At 41.7% G+C, this 19,340-nt stretch overlaps 1 protein-coding gene across 1 annotated transcript; it reads left to right on the plus strand.

Annotated features, from left to right (window-relative positions):
* The first annotated feature begins 1,828 nt into the window (after nucleotides 1-1,828).
* On the plus strand, nucleotides 1,829-6,455 carry LOC111222519 (ras association domain-containing protein 10-like). Its single transcript, XM_022746280.1, has one exon. It carries the CDS (start codon nucleotides 2,252-2,254, stop codon nucleotides 3,692-3,694), a length of 1,443 nt encoding a protein of 480 aa, XP_022602001.1. The 5' UTR covers nucleotides 1,829-2,251; the 3' UTR covers nucleotides 3,695-6,455.
* The last annotated feature ends 12,885 nt before the right edge of the window (nucleotides 6,456-19,340 follow it).

The raw sequence follows: 19,340 nt of genomic DNA on the forward strand, positions 1-19,340 counted from the left end.
GTGTCATTTATGAACATCAGAGGGAGCCATACTCAAAAAAATGCATGTATTTGCATTAACAGCCCTGATCATTCATATTCCTTTGCTATTAAGATGATAGAATCATCTCACCTAAACTTGATGAATTGCACATTTACCTTACATTAAATAACTTTTTTGAAACCCAACAGGACACCAAGATGAATTATACTGTGCAGGGGACTCCTGTGTCACATGTCAAACCATTTTTTGTGACAGTACATGTTTGGGTTTGTCAGACTTGCTTTGTGTCTGCTTTATCACCGTGATTGTGGTAAAACCCAAAACCTTTACCAGCCTGCAGGACAGACAGATGTGATGACCTCACAGGAAGTGAGATCAAAGATAAGAAAAGCATTCAGTGTTGTGTCACATCCCAGACGCAGCACCGACAGTCCACTTTATCCAAATCTAGTGCACTGCATGATCTGAATGTGTGTGGACAAGCTGCTGTGAGTAATAGCGTATGTTTATGTCTGCTATGAGCCCACGTGCACACACATGCATTAGTGAGTTTTCACATTCCCAGATGGTTTTCTAAGCAGTTATTTTACCAACAAACCCGTCCTTAGCCATCACTCTGAGCCGAGGTTACAGCACACAAACAGACTAATGGTGCCTGGTGGGGATAAACACTTGCCATTAATGTAATATGCACTCACTCACTCACACACACACACACACACACTCACACACACACACACACACACACACACACACACACACAGCACACACACACACACACACACACACACACACACACACACACACACACACACACAACAAAACGCTTAATGCAGATAAATAAATAGAAAAATCCTTGTATGAGTTTTATCAACTACATTCTGGCCTGAAATAGTTGACAGAGCAGATTATGGGGTCAAGACACTATATGAGAACTCTGCAGGATTTCCCTCAGCTCCAAAACATTCAGCTGCGTGGGGATTATGAAGATGAAACTGTATAACAATGCACACTGCAGCGTAACACTGCTGAGTAAGAGCTTCATCGGTGCTTTTAGCTTCAGTCTGTGGTTCTTCTTGGCTTGTAACCTGGACTCATTACTTCTGGTTTTGGTGTAGAACAACAACACAATGCAGAGCTGCCGCAACATGTGGTTAATTCTGTAATGATATAACAAGAGTATGAGATTGTCCTGTGAGGGTTGGTTGATGATCAAACATGTTAAGTGCAGAAACCCAGGGGGAAATGTGGCTCCGTGAATATAGACGGAGCAGCACTGCTCAAAACAAAACATGAAGTTCAGACTTTACTTCTTGTGCTGACTAAGATTTTGTTGGTGTAGCTGCATTAAATCTCATTTAGTAGCACTTATCAATGTTGAAGTCTAAACACTCTTGACCTTTAACCTTGAGGACACACCACCAGGAGGAGCAAGCTGCTGATAACTTAAAGGGCAAACCAACAAAAGGTGTTTTTTCCATCGAGAGCCTTCAGCTTCAGTTCTCCATGTTTGTGGAACTACACAGTGGAGTATATGAATGCTATTCTTGGTGTGATAATGGTGATAGAGCAGAGATGTTCAGTCTGTGCAACATGGACACATAAACTTTAATTAATTGATTCAAATTATGCAGTTAGCTTCAGCTCAACCTCAACAGATACTGCAGATCTTAGTCCATGTTTCCCTGTGTGTTTGGTTTTGTGTGTGTGTGTGTGTGTGTGTGTGTGTGTGTGTGTGTGTGTGTGTGTGTGTGACAGAGAGACAGGCGAATGGAGAGGCAGGGAGGCGTGTCCCAGCTGTTACAGCCCCCTCCTGTTCTGTCCCACGCAGCAGAGCAGCCTGTCCTGTCACAAGGACGCACCTCTCCTCCTCTCCTCCTCTCCTCCTCTCCTCTTCTCTCCGGAGCAGCGCGCAGGGCTGAGATCAATCTGCCGGGAAGAGAGGGATGAGGTCCCGGCAGGCAGCCTGGGAGCACACCACTGAGAAAATAAATGGATGTAATATTTCAACGCTGATGGTTCTTCAAGGCCTATCGGGGTTATATGTTGGGACTTGTGAGTGTATCTAAAGTGGGAACTTCAGAAAGCAGCGACGGAGCGCAGTTTGTTTTTGGATCACTCTTTCCCCGATCGTTATGTTTAAATTAACAACAAACGTGGTCAGAAATCTAAAGACTAGTTTTGTCTTTTTTACTTTCTGAGTGTCCACCGGCAGACTGACTTACAGGCTTCCCTGAAATAACTTTTTTCTCTCGGAGTTGAGCCGGAGATGGATCCAGAGGAGGGGAAGATCTCGGTGTGGGTATGCCGGGAGGAGAAGCTGGTCTCCGGGCTCACAAAGCGAACCACCTGCGCCGACGTGGTCAAGGTCCTGCTGGAGGACCAGAACCTGCAGCAGGGCACCTCGGCCGCGATGCTGTCCGGCTCCCCCCAGTCCTACTGCGTGGTGGAGAAATGGAGGGGCTTCGAGAGGATTTTACCAAACAAGACTAAAATCCTCCGGCTGTGGAGCGCCTGGGGAGACGAGCAGGAGAATGTCCGCTTCGTCCTGGTCAAAAACGAGGCATCGCTGCCCAACAACGGGCCCCGCAGCGCCGAGGCCCGGGTGGTCCAGAGCCGAGAGAGCGGCGGTCCGGGTGGCGTGCTCAAGGGCACCGCCAGGACCTGCTGGACCGCAGCGGCCGCTGCCGCCAACCTGTCCCAGGAGAAGCAGAGGCGGATAGTCAGGAAGGCTTTCAGGAAGTTGGATAAGATGAACAAAAAGAAAGAGCAGACAGTTTGTAAAGATAAGTGTTCCGTGGAGAAGATGGAGACGCTGGTCCACCTGGTGATCTCCCAGGACCACACGATCCGCCAGCAGATCCAGAGGATCAAGGAGCTGGACCGGGAGATCGAGCGCTGCGAGGCGAAGGTGCACTTCGACCGCATCAAGAGACACGGGGTGAACTATGTGCAGGACACATACATGGTGGACGCCTCAGTAGAGGCTCCTGCCTCGTCGGACTGTAAGCGTAAAGCGGAACGGCAGGACGCGCGATGTACCGCGGAGGCGCTCGCGCAGTTTGAGGAGTACGCGCGTCGGTGCGAGGAGGTGATCCGGCTGCAAGAGGAGCTGACGGAGCGCGAGGCGCTCGTGGAGAGCATCACCGGGGAGATCCAGGAGGAACTCAACCGGCGGTGGATGAAGCGGCGGCGCGAGGAGAAAGGAGCGGAGGCGGCAAAGGACACAGACAGTGTCGCGGAGGAGACGTGCCTTGCTGCATCTGCCGCTCCAGATGTGGAACCAGATGTTGAGAGTCTGTCTGAGAACGAGCTCGCGCTGGAGGAGGAGAGGATCAAAACCCAGCTGGACACCAGTCTGTACATTGGCCTGCGGCTGAAGACAGACCTGGATGCCATCAGGGGGGACTTGGACCTGAGTCTGGCACTCTGGGAGACCAAGGAGAGTGAACTGCTGGACCTGTTGGCCAAAGTTGAGACCATGGAGATAGAGCAGGTGAACAACAAGGGGACTGATGATGATAAGGAGGAGCTGGGTGCAGTGAGTGTTGAGACTGAGTCTGCATCGTCAGAGAAGAGCGGCGGCTGGGTGGAGCAGGCCAGAGGTCTCTCCAAGGCCTGCAACACAAACGACGAGGACTCGGACACGGGCCTGAGCTCCATGCACAGCCAGGACTCTGACAACCCGCCTGTGTGCGAGTCGCTGGTATAGACTCACTTTGTTTGGAAGCAATTCAAAGCCACAAACTCAGGGGCAGAGAAATCAGTGTTGGCAATACTGGGAGACGGTCTTCCTACTCTAAACGCACCTCAGTATGGACACTGTAATTCTATAGCAATAATTTCTATATGTAGTCGTTGCACAATAAGCTAGGAGGGACAGCATGCTTAGAGGTTTGATAGGCCTTGCTGCTCCATAGCTGACCTTTGACCTCCATGAGGAGGTCAACAAAGTACCACTTATTAGGAGAAATAGCCTAGAAGAGTATTATAACAAGCCACTTACTATCTGTAGTCCTTAAACTAACGCTGAGGTATTGTTGATCACTGGTTTACAAAGAGTTAACAGCAGCTCGCAGTCTGATAACCTGCTGAAGCAACTGAAGGGTACAGTGTTGTTTCAAGGGCACACTGTACACAGGACTAATGACCAGAAATGGACAGATTTCCTTTAAAAGGTCAACATCAAGTCTACCTTAATGCACAGTAAATTACAGTCTGCTATCCATCTCTATGTGGATAGACAGGTCAGCTACAAACATGCTATCAAAGCTCTTTCAGTCGGACAAGGATCAGTTCTCTGTTGCCCCTTTAAAACAAGACTGACATTTATAGAAATCATAGCCACTCAAAACAACTACCAGAACTGCTTAGTATTCAGTATTTTATTGTGAATAGGAGCTGATGGACCACTTGATATTGTCCTCAGTATAAATGTAACGTCTGTCTCTCAAGCACAAAAAGTCATAATTATTTATGTTCTAAAGCCGTGCGGAGTATCATCTGCTGCACTCTGTCCTGTGCTCTGCCTGGTCTTTCACATGTTGGCTTTAAACATGAAACATTGAATTCCTATCTCAGCCTGTTAGTGGCTGGTTCTCGGTTGTTTAAAGGAATGGTTTAATAATTTGGGGGAGCTTATTCACTTTCATCTTCTCATCTGACTCTTGGCAAAACAGTGAATATTTCCCAAAATGTTAAATGAATGCTTCAGAGCAGTGGTTCCCAATGTTTTTGGCTCATTCCCCTTTAAAGCAACACAAAGTCACACCAAAAGTTTCATATGTCTATGAGCTCTCTTTTTTGGTTTTTCTTTCATAACTTGTTCTCTTGTGATTGATCTTGTGATTGCTCAGGTTTAACTTTTGACCACCTTTAGGGGTCATGACCCCCAAGGTAGGAACCACTGGTTTAAAGCAGGGCACTTGCTTAATTAAAGGGATACTCCAGCAAATTAGTATTTCACTTCCATAAAGGTGAGGGACTCGCAAGAGACAGACTTTTTTAAAAAAAGGGTCAAAATTAAAGCTGAAGTCTTTAGTCCGAGATATCCTGAATCTTAGTTCATAGAGTGGGTTAAGCTCCAAAAACACTGTATCCTACATTTCCCATAATGCAATCTGACAGCATCTTTAATCAGACTCCCCCGCTTCCTAAATGGCTTCCTCTTTCAAATCTCACACTTCCAGTTTTTTCTAACCCATGGTTTCTATTAGAAAATAAAAAAGCTTTAGATAAACATCTGATAACATGTATGATGTCATCAGGGTTACTTTTTCAAACTGTCACTATCTCTCGAGCAACATAAGACGTTATACAGCTGTTTTCACAGGCAGATAAGTGTCTCTCACATCGACTGAACTGAATTTCTAGTGTACAATTGGTGGAGTGTCCCTTTAAATCTGGGTTTTGACCATTGTTCTGGCTTTAGTGTGGCGGTTCTGATGGCGGCTTGTTTCCCTGAAAAGCATCTTATTCAACCAGCAAAGCAAAGTGGACGGATGCAAGAAGCCTCTTGTTTATATCACGGTTTAAGTTAAGAAATTATTTGTTCGATTAGTAGAGAATAAGATAAGAGAAACTAACACACCGGGAACACAAACATGAGTCTGCACAATAGATACCCACGATCTACAGTTCGAATTCTATGTTTCTTGTCTCAGCAACAAATTTATGCAAACATCCTTTGGAAAGCAAGATGAAATTTACATCGGAAGTCACATGTTTTTGGCCTCCATTGTATAATTCTCATTTCCAGTGTTGAGAAAAATGTGCTTTTTACAAATATGTCCTTTTATCCGGCTCTAAACAGTGTTGGCAGGCCTGTATCTCTGAGTCCATCTGTGGGTACAAACACCTGTAACATTGGATGTTAAGATGCTTTTGGGAGAAACGACCCCATTAAGTAATCCCACAGCCCATGCATCTCTGAACGCTGTGACATTACGAGGAACTATTTTAAGCTCCAGTTCACTTTTTACATCCTGAAAATAGTTGCTGCAAAGTCGTATTAGCCGGTCTTCGTGGTGCTCTCTTCCAGGAACTGCACAGAGAAAATAAAGCAGAAGCAAAGCAGAGGACATTATTTTCAGATAATCCTTCGACTAAATCAATCACTGTATTTTTTGTCGGGCTGTTGTGATGTCACATCTTACTATGTTTGACTTTGTCCAACCGTAAAATGGTGAAAAGTAATACCCTTGTAACACCTAGAAGAGACTGATGATATTGTTTCTGTGGATTTAGCCGTTAGCTGCAGCCATATACCAAAATGACCTGTGTGTAGCTACTTCATGTCGCTCGATCAGGGACTGTTTTGGGCTTTATTGTCCGTGACATTCAGCAAAGCTTCTCCTAGATCAGCAACTCCGAGGCTACAGCAAGAGAAATCAGATGCACCGTGGCTGCATCGTGACACCGGTCAACACGTTATTACACATGACTGTTAGTGTTGAAATAAACAACAAAACCTACCTGGCTCATAGTGTGGCTTTATTCAGCGTGACTTGCATGACATAAGAGTATTTTTATGTGTAAAGAGCGCAGTTAAGAGACAACTTCCCATTTCGGCTAAACATCTTTTCCACACACATCTTAGGGTTTCATGTATAGTTTCTGGAAGAATAAGATAGGCTGCATACCTCTAGACTGCAGAGCCTGGCAGTGAAAGGCGTGTGTGAATGTGAGTGTTTTTGTGTATGTGCATATTGCCTGTCCCGTCATACTAGTCATGCATATTTGTTTTTAATTGCTGCTTCCGAATCGCTCTGGCATGAACTCCTGCATTAATTATGACAGGATGAAACAGAGACCAGAATGTACAGAGCAACACTGTGCAGCTCAGGTTACCATTTAGTAACACATACCTTCACATTTCCATTCCAGGGAGCAATCAACGGTGGGGGGGGTGGGGGTGGGGGGTGTCTTTAAGGGTCAGTTCACCGACGTTACAAAAAACATATTTTCTCAACGTACCCTTACAGGTGCCTAACTATGCATTTAGGTTTGGTTTTATTTGTCCAGGTTGTGAGATATTCGTTTGAATTAATGGAGGTGAATGGAATCTAATTTGTGGCGTTCACAGAAAAGGTAAATGACATTTTAAATATTCAACAGCGGAAATATGTCCCAGTGACTGAGGATAATCCACAGTGGATGGTTTTCTGCGAAGCTATTTTCTAGAAACAGTGAGGTGTGTGGACTATCAAGAGTATTGGACCCTCCATTCACATCTATTATATTGGGGCTGGGGAAGTAATACATTTACAGTTACAAACTTTCAGTTGCTGGTTATTTTAAAAGCTGCATTTTCCAGCATTTTTAGACTTGATATGCAACTATTTGACAACTTTTAGGCCAAAAAAGATAATATTGTGGTTGGTGCTCAGGGTGTATTTAGCTTTGATACACAGCCCTGTAAAGGACCCAGTTTTTAACACCAGAATATTATTCCTCACATTGTGGGGGTGGGTTTGAAAAAGAATTCAAATCTTAATTTTGGGGAATATAGGTGGCAAAGCAAGGAAGCAGGGAGATAGAGGGATACATTTGAGATCTAACTGCTAGTTCCAATGAACTTTGAATGCCATCATAAATAAGAAAGCTTTAAGGGGCCTATTTATAAGTTTTGCTATTGCTACACAGCTAATGTTAGCATTAACAGCTGTTTACTTACCCGTCATAAAAATACTGAGTTCAGCATCAAACTTCATTCCTTTATTCACCAAGAGCTGTCTACAGTGATGGAGAGCAATGCTAATGTTAACTCGTGTTTTGCTTCTATTTGTATTACTTCTTTTCTTCAGCTAAAGTTAACATGCTAACCAGCTAGCTCCGACACAGTTGGACCATCCCGCCACTTTCCGATACCAAGTCACTGTAGTGTCTCATCTACCCTGAAGACATAGCACTGCTCAGAGGACGCTCGTGGCAAGATTGGTAAGTAAACAGCTGCTAATGCTAACGCTGGCTATGTAGGAATAGCAAAACTTACTAATAGCTCCTTTAAAATGCTCAGAAAAAATAAAAATTTTAATGTCTACAAGTCAATGGGCAAACTCCATCTGCTGATGAAGATCATGTGATATGATTGACAGTTTTTAAACAGCTACTTTTGGACTTTGTTTTGCAAACTTCTCTTCCCAAGCTTAAGTATGAATTTTTCAATTTCAAGTTGGGAAAAATAATTCGTAGAAAATTTACTTAATATAATGTTAAAAATCAAATGAATTAAAAACATTGGGGGTTGTACTTTGTGGGGGCTTGACTACAGCAGTGCTGACACATATATTAAAAACTTCAGCTTTCTATGGGTCTAGATACGTCTAGATGTAATTGTTTCTAGCTGTGTCATGATCAGTTTCATGATATTTCTACCCTTTAAGACATATTCTTCATCTCAAACACCAGTGCTCAACTTAAAGCTCAACCTCTCTCTAGCTGTAACATAGTTTTTTCAGCTGGTTCTCGTTTCCACATCAAGTGTCAGATCATGTCACTAACTGTCTTCATCAAGTCAAACCTACTTCAGTCATCGTCTCTGCAGAGAATTCCAGACATTTCTACAGACAAAGGTTATGATTTTGTGCCAGTTTTCCTTGTACAGTGATGATTATGCCACACCCTGTTGTTCTGTGCTTGGCATGTATAGCACTATCAGAGCCTGTGTCCACAGACTAAGCCTTGAATCTACAGCACTTACTTCCACCTGGGGAAATGATCTTCTGAGCACAGAGAAAAGGGCTCAAATGCAGCAAGTGTTTACCCAACAGACCCTGAGTGTCATGAGCATCAGTGGGGGAATTCCTGAAAAGTGTGTGTAAGTAGAAAAATGCAAACAAGAGGAAAAGTATTTTCCTGAAAAGATACAGCAAGAAGTCTACATTTGCATGTGAACAATGCTTAAAAATTGGCAGTTGAAACATTTGAAATAGCCAAAATACTGAAAGAAGACTGAGGGAAAAGCTGGAGTGGCAGTTTCTGAAGGAGGCAGTTAAAATAGAAGCACAGGAAAAAGTTTCAGTTTAAATGTGTAAGCGCTGAATTAAAGGTCCAATATTTTACACTTTTCCAAGAGGCTCTGAGCTTATCTTTTGATTGGCTGACTGTTTCTGAGTGACTGAATAAAGATAAAGCAGATTTCAAGTAAACACTAAGAGAAACTAAATCCTGCAAGGCTGGATGGTGGGTCGGTGTGACATCACAAAGTTACGGACAGTCCTGACAGCTTGTTTTAAGGCTCAGTTTCTGAATACAGGCCGTAAGCATTTATCTGTGGACTGAGTGCTTTTTCACAGTGTGAATATAGAACCTAGACCTGCTTTATAATAAAAATAGACGCGGAAATCTCACTTCAGACAACAAGGGACCTTTAAGTTGAAGTGTTAATACGAAGGGAAGCATTGAAAAAGCTGAAGTTCAGTCATTCAGTTGAAGTTCAAGTGGAAGTTGAATTGAGGTGGAAGTCAAGAATTTTTCTTTGCTCAGTTCAGTTCAAAGATTCACTCACTATGTCATTTGATCACTCTCTTCCTAAGCTAAGTGGTTGTCATCACTGTTCATATGCAACTCAGTAGGTGAGCACATTGGACATTATCAGTATATTCCTGACAAATGGTGCAAGACTTTAGGGAATAAACAAATGTTTTTCTGTTCACTACATATTCTAATATAATCTAAATATTAGCCTGTGATGTGTTTTGTATAGTTGCAGTAACATCACAGCGAATACCTGTGAATACATCCAGCAAAGCCTGATCCAAACTTTGACACTGTCATGTGCAGGTAAGACATTTTCCCCAAGGGACCGTCTCACAGCTCAGTCTGCCTGCTGATCTCCGTCTCATGTAAATGTGTCAGTCAATATGCCTGCTGTCATCCGACACCGCCCGTTTCATCTCTACACTGACTGGTTTTTAAATCAATCCAGGTTCTTGTTAACCGTTTGTTGAATTCATCAGTAGCTGCATTCACTGTAACGCCTCATGAGTCAGTCCACTTTCCGTCCATGTCAATGCTTGAATATTTGAGTGATCCACGCTGGCAGCTGACACCCACTTTCTCCCATGTATTCAGTGGCAGATTGCGGTTCAGTTACGCTGTCATGTTCATTTGATATCAATAGTCTCCTCTCCTCTCCGCTTTCTCTCTCTCTGTCTCTTATTTTCTCCTGATCAGCCTCTACGAGCAACAGGTTTTCACATGTTGACCCTCCAGTGACCCGTAATGTCAACTTAACCATTTTGTGCACATGAATTTATGTTTTAAAAGATTATGTGTGAGATGAGAAGATCACTCTCACTCTGTTTGAGTCAGGGTGAGATCAGTTTAGTTTAGCATAAAGACTGGGAGCAGGGAGAAAATTGTTCTTATAAATCTGTTTATGCCATGCATAAATATAATATATGACATATACTTCCCTATATCAAGAGTGATGTTGCCTTAAATGTCACCTATAAGGGATTATATTATTACCACATTAATACATCCTCTGGATTTGTGAAGCTATAAGTTCATAGCATATATGGAATACCCATAGAAAAATCTGTATATGTACATATATTAGAAATATCTGTATGATACATTTTCATATGGTATAGCATGTTACAACCATATATGTTAATGATATAAATTTAATTTATTTATGCAGGTTTATTAAAAAATACATATAAAATTCTTCCAGCTTACTGTATATATGTTTTTCTTATTAAATTTCTCATCTAATTATCTTATCTAATTTCTTTTCTTATTAAATTTTTAACACGTCTGTCTTCAAATTCTGGGTAAATGGTGTCAGACTTTTGGACCTGACTGTATATAATATCAACATATATTACAGACTTTGGGTTGGATAAATATTTATGTAAATTTAAGCTTACATACATACATACATGAACTAGACATATATGTCAATATATGAAATTGTTCCAATTTCTAAAAGGTTTCATGTATAAATTTTTACATATGTATTTTATATGTACATATATTTCATATATGGAATTCAATATATACATGAGATACATTGTGTAATTGGTCATCTTTACAGCGCTTACATACGCTTTAAAAGGCACAGGGAAGAAAAGTGCTGGAGGTGAGAACTGCAGGTGCTGAAAGTAGGCTGTACCCAGTAGGCTTGACATGCAGGTGGAAAAGGTTCACAGAGAACAGAGTTCATCAGCTTAGATTCAAGTCAGTTACAGTGGATACTAGTAGTGACCAGTTTTCACGGAGGGAGAAAAACTCCATGATTTATATAATCGTCTTAAACCACTACTTCAGCATAATCCACCTCTCTGCTGTAAAAAGAGGTATGCTCAGTATTTCCAAAAACAATTATCGTAACCAAAATACAGCTAAACTCAGATTCTATTTCAGTTGGCTCTCGTTTTTATTCCCAAAGTGAAAACCGGTCAATCGACGTGCGTCCAAACTGACCACAGCCGCAGAAAAAACACACGTATCTCAAACAAAACAAACTATTGTACAAGCAAGTGAGCAAAAAAAAAGAAATGCTGTAATATATATGTGTGTGTGTGTGTGTGTGTGTGTGTGTGTGTGTGTGCGTGCGTGCGTGTGTGTGTGTGTGTCACCTCCTGGTGCCATGCTTGGCATAGGCAGTGTGAGACCATTCCTTTTACTCAAAACACTGCAATTTATGTAACTTGACATTTAGGCTGCAGGGGATACTTTCAGTGTGTGTGTGTGTGTGTGTGTGTGTGCGTGCGCGTGCGTGCGTGTGTGTGTCACCTCCTGGTGCCATGCTTGGCATAGGCAGTGTGAGACCATTCCTTTTACTCAAAACACTGCAATTTATGTAACTTGACATTTAGGCTGCAGGGGATACTTTCAGTGTGTGTGTGTGTGTGGTGTGTGTGTGTGTGTGTGTGTGTGTGTGTGTGAGAAAGAAAGAGAAAGAGAGAGAGAGAGAGACAAAGAGAGAGAGAGAGAGAGAGACAGACAAAGAGAGAGAATGAGGTAAATGGAGACAAACAAAGAGACAGGATGAGAGAGCGATACGGTTAGGTTATGCAACCTTGGTAGAGTATTTTGCTTGTTTGTTTGTGAGTGTGTGTGTGTGTGTTAGACCCCCTGGTGCTGTGTTGGCAGAAACAGTGTGGGGTGGTATGAGGCCAGTTAGTAGCAGCTGCTCACATCTTTCTACCAAAAACACTGCACTTTATATAACCAGGCCTGGAAAACACATGCTGCAGGGAAAACATGGAGTGAGTGAGTGTGTGTGTGTGTGTGTGTGCGTGTGTGTGTGCGTGCATGTGTGAATCGGTTCAGTGGTAATGTTATTTAACCAGCAGCTTATAAGCATTATCTGTATATATGAGTGCATTAGTGCATTAATGGCCTTTGTGTGCACTTTACAATAATGCGCTTTAATATCTGAGATGCTTAAGAGTTTTAATTAACTGTCTTCATGAGCTCCTAATGACCACAGTCAGCCACAGATGTCTGAGCCAGTGTCAAGTCTTTGCCGTGCATACACAGTTTTTTGATGTTGTTACTCTAGTTTAAAGAAGAAAAAAAATTAAGTAAGAAAGAACAGCCTGTTCTTAAATAATTCAGTACATGCGCGGCAGACTAGAAAAAAAAAAAAGGGTGTCTCCTTTCTTTTAAAGCAGTCTGACAATATAATAAACCCTTTAAAACTTTATGTCTAAATTTAGAAGACTCTATCCAAAAAATATTAAAGCGTTAAAACAATTCCAGTTGAATAAATTAATCTAATGCTCGGTGAACTTTAGTTGAACAATCTTCCACACCCACTAACCTCTAAACCTGTCTAAAGTCAAAACAGGACAAGAGCTGCTGTTAAGTCATATTAAGTTATATATTTTATTTATGTCTTCAGTGCAGGAGTTTTAAATTACATCCAGTTCTTCCAAGTGATACAGAGGAAGTAACTTCTCTGACCAATAAGTTGTGGCCTCAAAGAAAGAGAGAGGTCTGAGTTAATGATTAGTGTAAGATAAATTTTAATTTCATGCCTTTTGAGATAGTATGAGTCACATACCTTTGCTCAGCGTGGTGTATCCTAAGGTGTTGGCATGGAGCCAATGTGAATGATCTACCACAGACACATTTAGTTGATGTTAGTTAAGATATTCTTTTGAATTATGGGCTAATCTCACCTGCTCGTAGTGACAAACCCACAGGCGATTAATCAGCAAACTCTGCAGCTCCCCTCAGCTCTATGGTTTTGTGCAGTCACTATTTTCAGTTTTGGGGCCAAATGCACTGTTTTAGTTCAGTCTCAAAGTCTGGGTGTTGTTTCCAGCCACTGCAGGCAGCTGTTGTCAGTGAAAAAGCTTTGATAAACCTACTGTTCACTACCTCATCAGCATTAAAGTGTTAGCAACTAGCCAGGAGCGAATCCCAGCTGACATTGGGTGAGGGTGGGGTACACCATGGACAATCTCAGGGCTGACATATGGAGACGAAAAAACCCATTCACGCTCACATTCACACCTACTTCAGTTAACTTAAACCTGACCTGCACGTCTTTGGACTGTGGGAGGAAGCTGGAGTAGCCGGGGGGAAACTCACACAGACGCGGGGAGAACATGCAAAGTCCACAGAGAAAGACTCCAGAACCCTGTCAGTTCAATAAAAAACAAAAAAATTCAAATTAGGGCTGCCATCTTAATTATTGAGTAATTCTCTGTAATAATCTATAAAATGTGAGAAAATGATGGACAAATGCCAAAATGATGCCTTCAAATAACTTGTTGTGAGTCATCAACAGTCCACAACCAACAACATTCAATATTCAATGATATCAAAGAGAGAAAAGCAGCAAATCAGATCAGAGAACAAGTTATTTCTGATTCATTTTCCATTTACTGACTAAACCATTAAACGTTTCACCTTCAATACAAATGGACTTATGTTCGCTGTACATCACAATAGCGACAAGAAGCTCTGATATAAAACAAGTCATGTGTGTTTCCTAGAGCTCTTGGTCACGCCCGCATGTTTACGCGTGAGTTGTGTCAGTGTTTTATGTCTTTGTACCAAGGTGTGAGCATGTATGCAGAGACACGCCAGTATCTGCGTATCCATGGTTTTATGTGTGTGGGTGATTAGAGAGGCACGGCAGCGTAAGAGTGATGCAACGTTGTTACGTATGAATGAGCTGCAAACCTCCTGATGAAAAACTGCTAAAAGACAAAAGAACAACACAACAAATACAGAGGCTTACACCCAAACAGCAAACTGAAGAAATGAGTTTCCCTGAGAGCTTCAGGCTGAGGACGTGAATACACAAACAGCTGTCCAGCTTAGACCAAATAGTGTGTGTGTGCGTGTGTGTGCGAGTGTGTGCGAGTGTGTGCGAGTGTGTGCGTGTGTGTGCGTGCATGTGCAGCTGTGTGTTCAGTTAATCCCTGGTGAGACCTCGCAGACATGCAAGACTGAATGTGTGTTTGTGTTTGTGTGTGTGTCTGTGTGTGTGTGTGTGTGTGTGTGTGTGTGTGTGTGTGTGTGTAGTGTTTGTGATCCGGGATGAGACTGTCACATCACGGGTTTGTGTGTCCTCCAAATCACACACACATAAATATATACACACACACACACACACACACACACACACACACACACACACACACACACACACACACACACACACACACACACACACACACACACACACACACACATCTGGCGTCATTGGCATTATTTTAACAACAATACAAGCAACTCATCATCGGTCGGATTAAGAACTTAAAAATAGACAGGAGACGTTCTGGTGGCTCGGCCTGTTTGTGCTCATAATCTGTTACGTTACCTAGTGAACTTTCTGGTCATGTCACAACAGCTCTGGCGCGAGACGTGGCTGGAGGGACGTCTGTCTGCCCTCGCACCTTGAACAGGTAATCCTCATCAAGAAATGTGTGATTTAAAGCAAAACGAGACAGTAAAAAAACAACAACAAAAAAAAAACATTCAATTTGATACAGCAGTGATTTCATTTGCCCTTTTAAGCTGTTTGTGTGTGTTGCCAACACTCAGGGACAACCGTGGGTCACACAGCTGGTGACAGATGTAGCTTAATTTTGTTGTTGTATATTTAATACACCTCATGAGCAGTTAATCCGCTGCTAAAGTGAAACTAAATGAAGGCATTTAACAGAATTTATTATGACAATATTGGAAAACACAGGAGATACTGTGTTTATTTTCTATGGCCTGATTGATATTATGTGTCATGTACTCATCTCTTATGCCGGTGGCAGTGGCGTCTTAACCAACGTCTAATCTCATCTTAAAGAAGTAGAAATTAGTCTCATTGGTATCTGTACAGTTACAAGAACACAGACAACAAAAACATTGTTACTCAGGGATTGTTTGATCCAAGTTATGGAAGCCCAGTGATGACAATATCAACTCAAATCATTCAATCAAAATTTTACATGCCATGTGTGAGTACAGTGTAAATCACAAAGTTAAATAAAAAAAATAAAAAAAGTTTGAAAAAGTTTGAAAAAGTAGGATTTCTGCCAAAATTCAAATAAAAACTCAACTGTAAAAACCCAGTTAGAAACCTGCTGTAATTATGATAAAAATGAAATGTGAATTGCATTTTTTATAGAAAGCTGAAATTCCAAATTTAAACTTGCACCTGGTTGTTGGCCTTTTGAATTATGCTCTGATTTAAGTGCAAGTGAAATTTAAAATGAAATGGAAATGGCAGAATACATTTTTATATGAATAAGTACAGGTTTGTTATCCATCATAACTACTGATCATAATTTAATGGCTAATCTTTCATCGAGGCCAACAGACCAGTGTTTCCCAGCAGGCAAATTTCTGAACTATGCAGTCATATCTGCTGTCACGGCTCCAACCGTGAGCCAGCTCTTCCCTGTGTCTCCCTGTGTTGTCTCCTGTGTGTCTCCACCCCTTTGGTTTGTGTGTGTGTAGGTGCTGTAGGCGTAGCTTACCTTACCTTGCTCTGGCAACTATCCACACCTGTAACCCCAGCAACCACAGCATAAATACTCCAGTTTCAACTCCACTCGTTGCCTGATTGTTCCGCCAACCCTCTTGATAATTATATTTATTTTACACTTCTCCTGTGTTTTATTTGAAGTGTTGATCCATGAGAAGATATATTTGTGCTTTTAAGAACCAAAAACCATCTCAGTGTAGTTTTACATCTCGGCTCTCAGGCTTCTCTCTGGAGCTCTGGCAACAACAAGTGAGTCAGTGGTCAGTGAGCCAATCAGAAGAGAGGAGACTCTGAGCCTCTCTTCTGATTGGCTGACTGTTTTCTGAGTGATAGAATAAAATATAATAAAATATAGCAGATTTTAAGTAAACACTCAGAGAAACCAAATCCTGCAAGGTAGAACGGTGGGTCCAGGTGGGCGGGGCTTGGGGCATGGCTTAGAGAGGCGACTGCTTTGTTGTGACATCACAAAGTTTCTTAACACAGGCTGTGTGCATTTCTCTGTGGACTGAGCGCTTTGATACTTTCACAGTATTAATATAGAACCTAGACCTGCTTTATAATCATAGAAGACATGGACATCTACCTTTATACAATATGGGATCTTTAATTACTCGGATGCTCTGTTTACTCGAGTAACTCTTTGTGTTTATTACCTTTTTAACCTTTCCTGCTGCCCGTCTTGCTGCCTGCCTCAATATGCCATCCACCGCCTGTGACCTCCAGTGTTGGACCATAATCTGTTCCACCATGCCATCAACCCACTGCCATCTGTTCCAGTTGCCGCCTGGGCATCTCCAGTCTTCCACTCAGCTCTCTACAGGCCTCCAGTCAGTCAGTCAGTCAGCCCTCTCCCGCTTCAGCCCATTCCCCAAAAAAGCCTCACAACCCCAACAAACTCACTTCCCTCATTAAACAAAAAAAAAGTTTCTAACATGTTTCCGAGTTCAATTTCAACTTTTGGGCCCAGAAAAAAATCAATAAGTCCTCTAACCTGAACAACCAGTTTCAGTAGTTTTTTTTTTCAACCCTCTGATATGACTCATACGAGTATCTCTTGAAGTCTTGAAAAAATTACTGAGAGGTCCAATCTGCACAGCATAAGCAACTGTTTCTTAGAGAGGTCCCGTATACTGACTATTAACTACAACTATTTTAGATAGATCAATAGAGAAAAAGTCATAAAAAAAACATTACAAATATATTTTCAAGAGTCATTTGTTTTCTTGGGGCATTGAAAGTCTGCACTAATTTCCATGGTAAACCATCCAGTAGTTTTTGAGATACTTCATTTTGAACCGAAGAAATGGCCGGACTGGGGGCTGCTCAGCATCCGAGGCTTAAAAATCCAGCACCCAGACAAAAGCTTCTGCAGGAGCATAAACTCCTGTATCGTTGTGCATTGACCACATCATATTAGATCCCCCTTCATCATTAACCTTTTATCACAGCTTACGTAGAGCACTGACCCCTGAGTAACAAGTCACTTAGCTCATGATTTATTGAGCTTGTCAGTGATATTATTTATTTAAATGGGTTTTTTCACCCCAGGGCAGAATGTGTCTAAATCCACATCCTCTATAAAATCTACCAATACTGACAACTGAGCAAGAGACTCAGATCATAAATAATGAAGCAGAAACAGCTCGTAGGGCCAGAGCTGCTGTTCTGCCATGTCAGTCTGCATTAAGGCAGCGGCTGATGAGGCCAGCAAGGATGGAATATAATCATACATTTTAACTAAGACATTCACAATGTAGTGACAACAGTCGTGAGCAAGTCAAAATGCATTAGCGGGCAAGTAAGAGGCCAAGAGACAAAAAGAAAAGTAGGGGCGCATATGATTTTTTTTTAACAGCATATATAATTTGAGTCTCAGTATAAAAATACAGTTTAAAACCCCATAAAAAACAAACCTCCTTCCTGCTGCAGTGTCTCTGGGTAAGAAATGGGATCCTCTGCAGCTCCAGGGTTGGTGCAGTTACTGCTGTCACTGCCTGTGTTTCGGTAGTACACACTAGAAAGTGACAGGGAACAAGGAAGAGGATGAAATACAAATCAGGATATGAACTTGATTAAAGCCTATGATGCTGTGTATCTGACACATCTGCTGTACCATCAAGATGTTTATTTAAAGGCCTTGAAATCCTATTTTCTAAAGTAGTCTCTCTCTATCAGCGATGGTCCTACATGAATGCACAATTTTCTAATATAACAAAACCTGAAATCTGTGTTTTCAACCTTGCTTTTCTCACTGGTTTGAAGTTTGCTGCCGTCCATTTGAAAATCCATTTTGAAATGCAAAACAAAAACGGGAAGAAACGAGAAACTAGCATCAAAGAAGGTGCCAAGATGCAACAAAAATCTCATAAACACTTTAAAAGTCTGTCACAACATATTAATCAATGACAGTCAAATGATATGATGGAGATGCTGAGAATATTTCTATCGAAAGTTACACCATGTGATTACACCAATTCCATCATTAGCCGTCAACACCACAACTGAGAGAGAAGGTCGTACACGTTCAGCACTCATTCAAACGCACTCGTACAGCGGTAGGTCCTGAGTCAACCACATAAGTATGAATTCACAGAGAAGTACACGTGCTAATGTGACTGATATTTGGTTATTGGTTAGCGGTAGCCTGTGTTTTCATGCATTTTACATAATGTTTTTTGACGAGACCAGAGAACAGGTGTGCACTTGCTGGAATTCGTTAATGTTGCCAACTTGCAACGTTATTTAATAAATGCTACGGGCAAATTAATAACAATAACAGGAACAAGCTTTTCCAGTTGCGATAAAGCGAACCGCCCCTCATAAAAAGGGATCAAACTATGCAATTTCTGCTAGGTAACGGTGGATTCAACATAATTTGTTTGTCACAAATAGTTTTTTTCCCCCAGAGTCTGGGACGCCACATTCAAACACAAAGTCTTACATGAGTGTGACCTTGACCTTTGACCTTTAGCCACCAAAAGTTTTGTGCTTCATAGTTTCATTTTGTGCTATACTTAGACAATTGAACTGCTCTGGCACATTTGATCTGAAACCTCTGTTAGTCTTGTTGAATGTTTGACAGAGCCAGGCTAAGCTTGGTTATGCTAAGCTAGGTTAACGTCTTTCTGACTTCAGCTCTGTACTTCACTCTTGGAAAGAAAGGAAGTAAGAGGCGTACCAAAAAATGTTGAACTATTTCTTTGAGTTTTGATTGGACAGGAAAAACCTCACTTGGGTTGATAAAATGTGGGTACCTTTTTACATAAACGATCTGTCCAATCAAAATGCAGCTTTAAATACATACATATAAATAATTAATAACACAACTGTCTTTGTATTGGGTTGTATTGGATGGAGTGAGATAGAGAGTGAGAGTGAGAGTGTGAAAGCACATTAT

The sequence above is a fragment of the Seriola dumerili genome, unplaced genomic scaffold (assembly GCF_002260705.1).
Source record: "Seriola dumerili isolate Sdu_G_001 unplaced genomic scaffold, Sdu_1.0 BDQW01000097.1, whole genome shotgun sequence".
NCBI classification, from domain to species: Eukaryota; Metazoa; Chordata; class Actinopteri; order Carangiformes; family Carangidae; genus Seriola; species Seriola dumerili.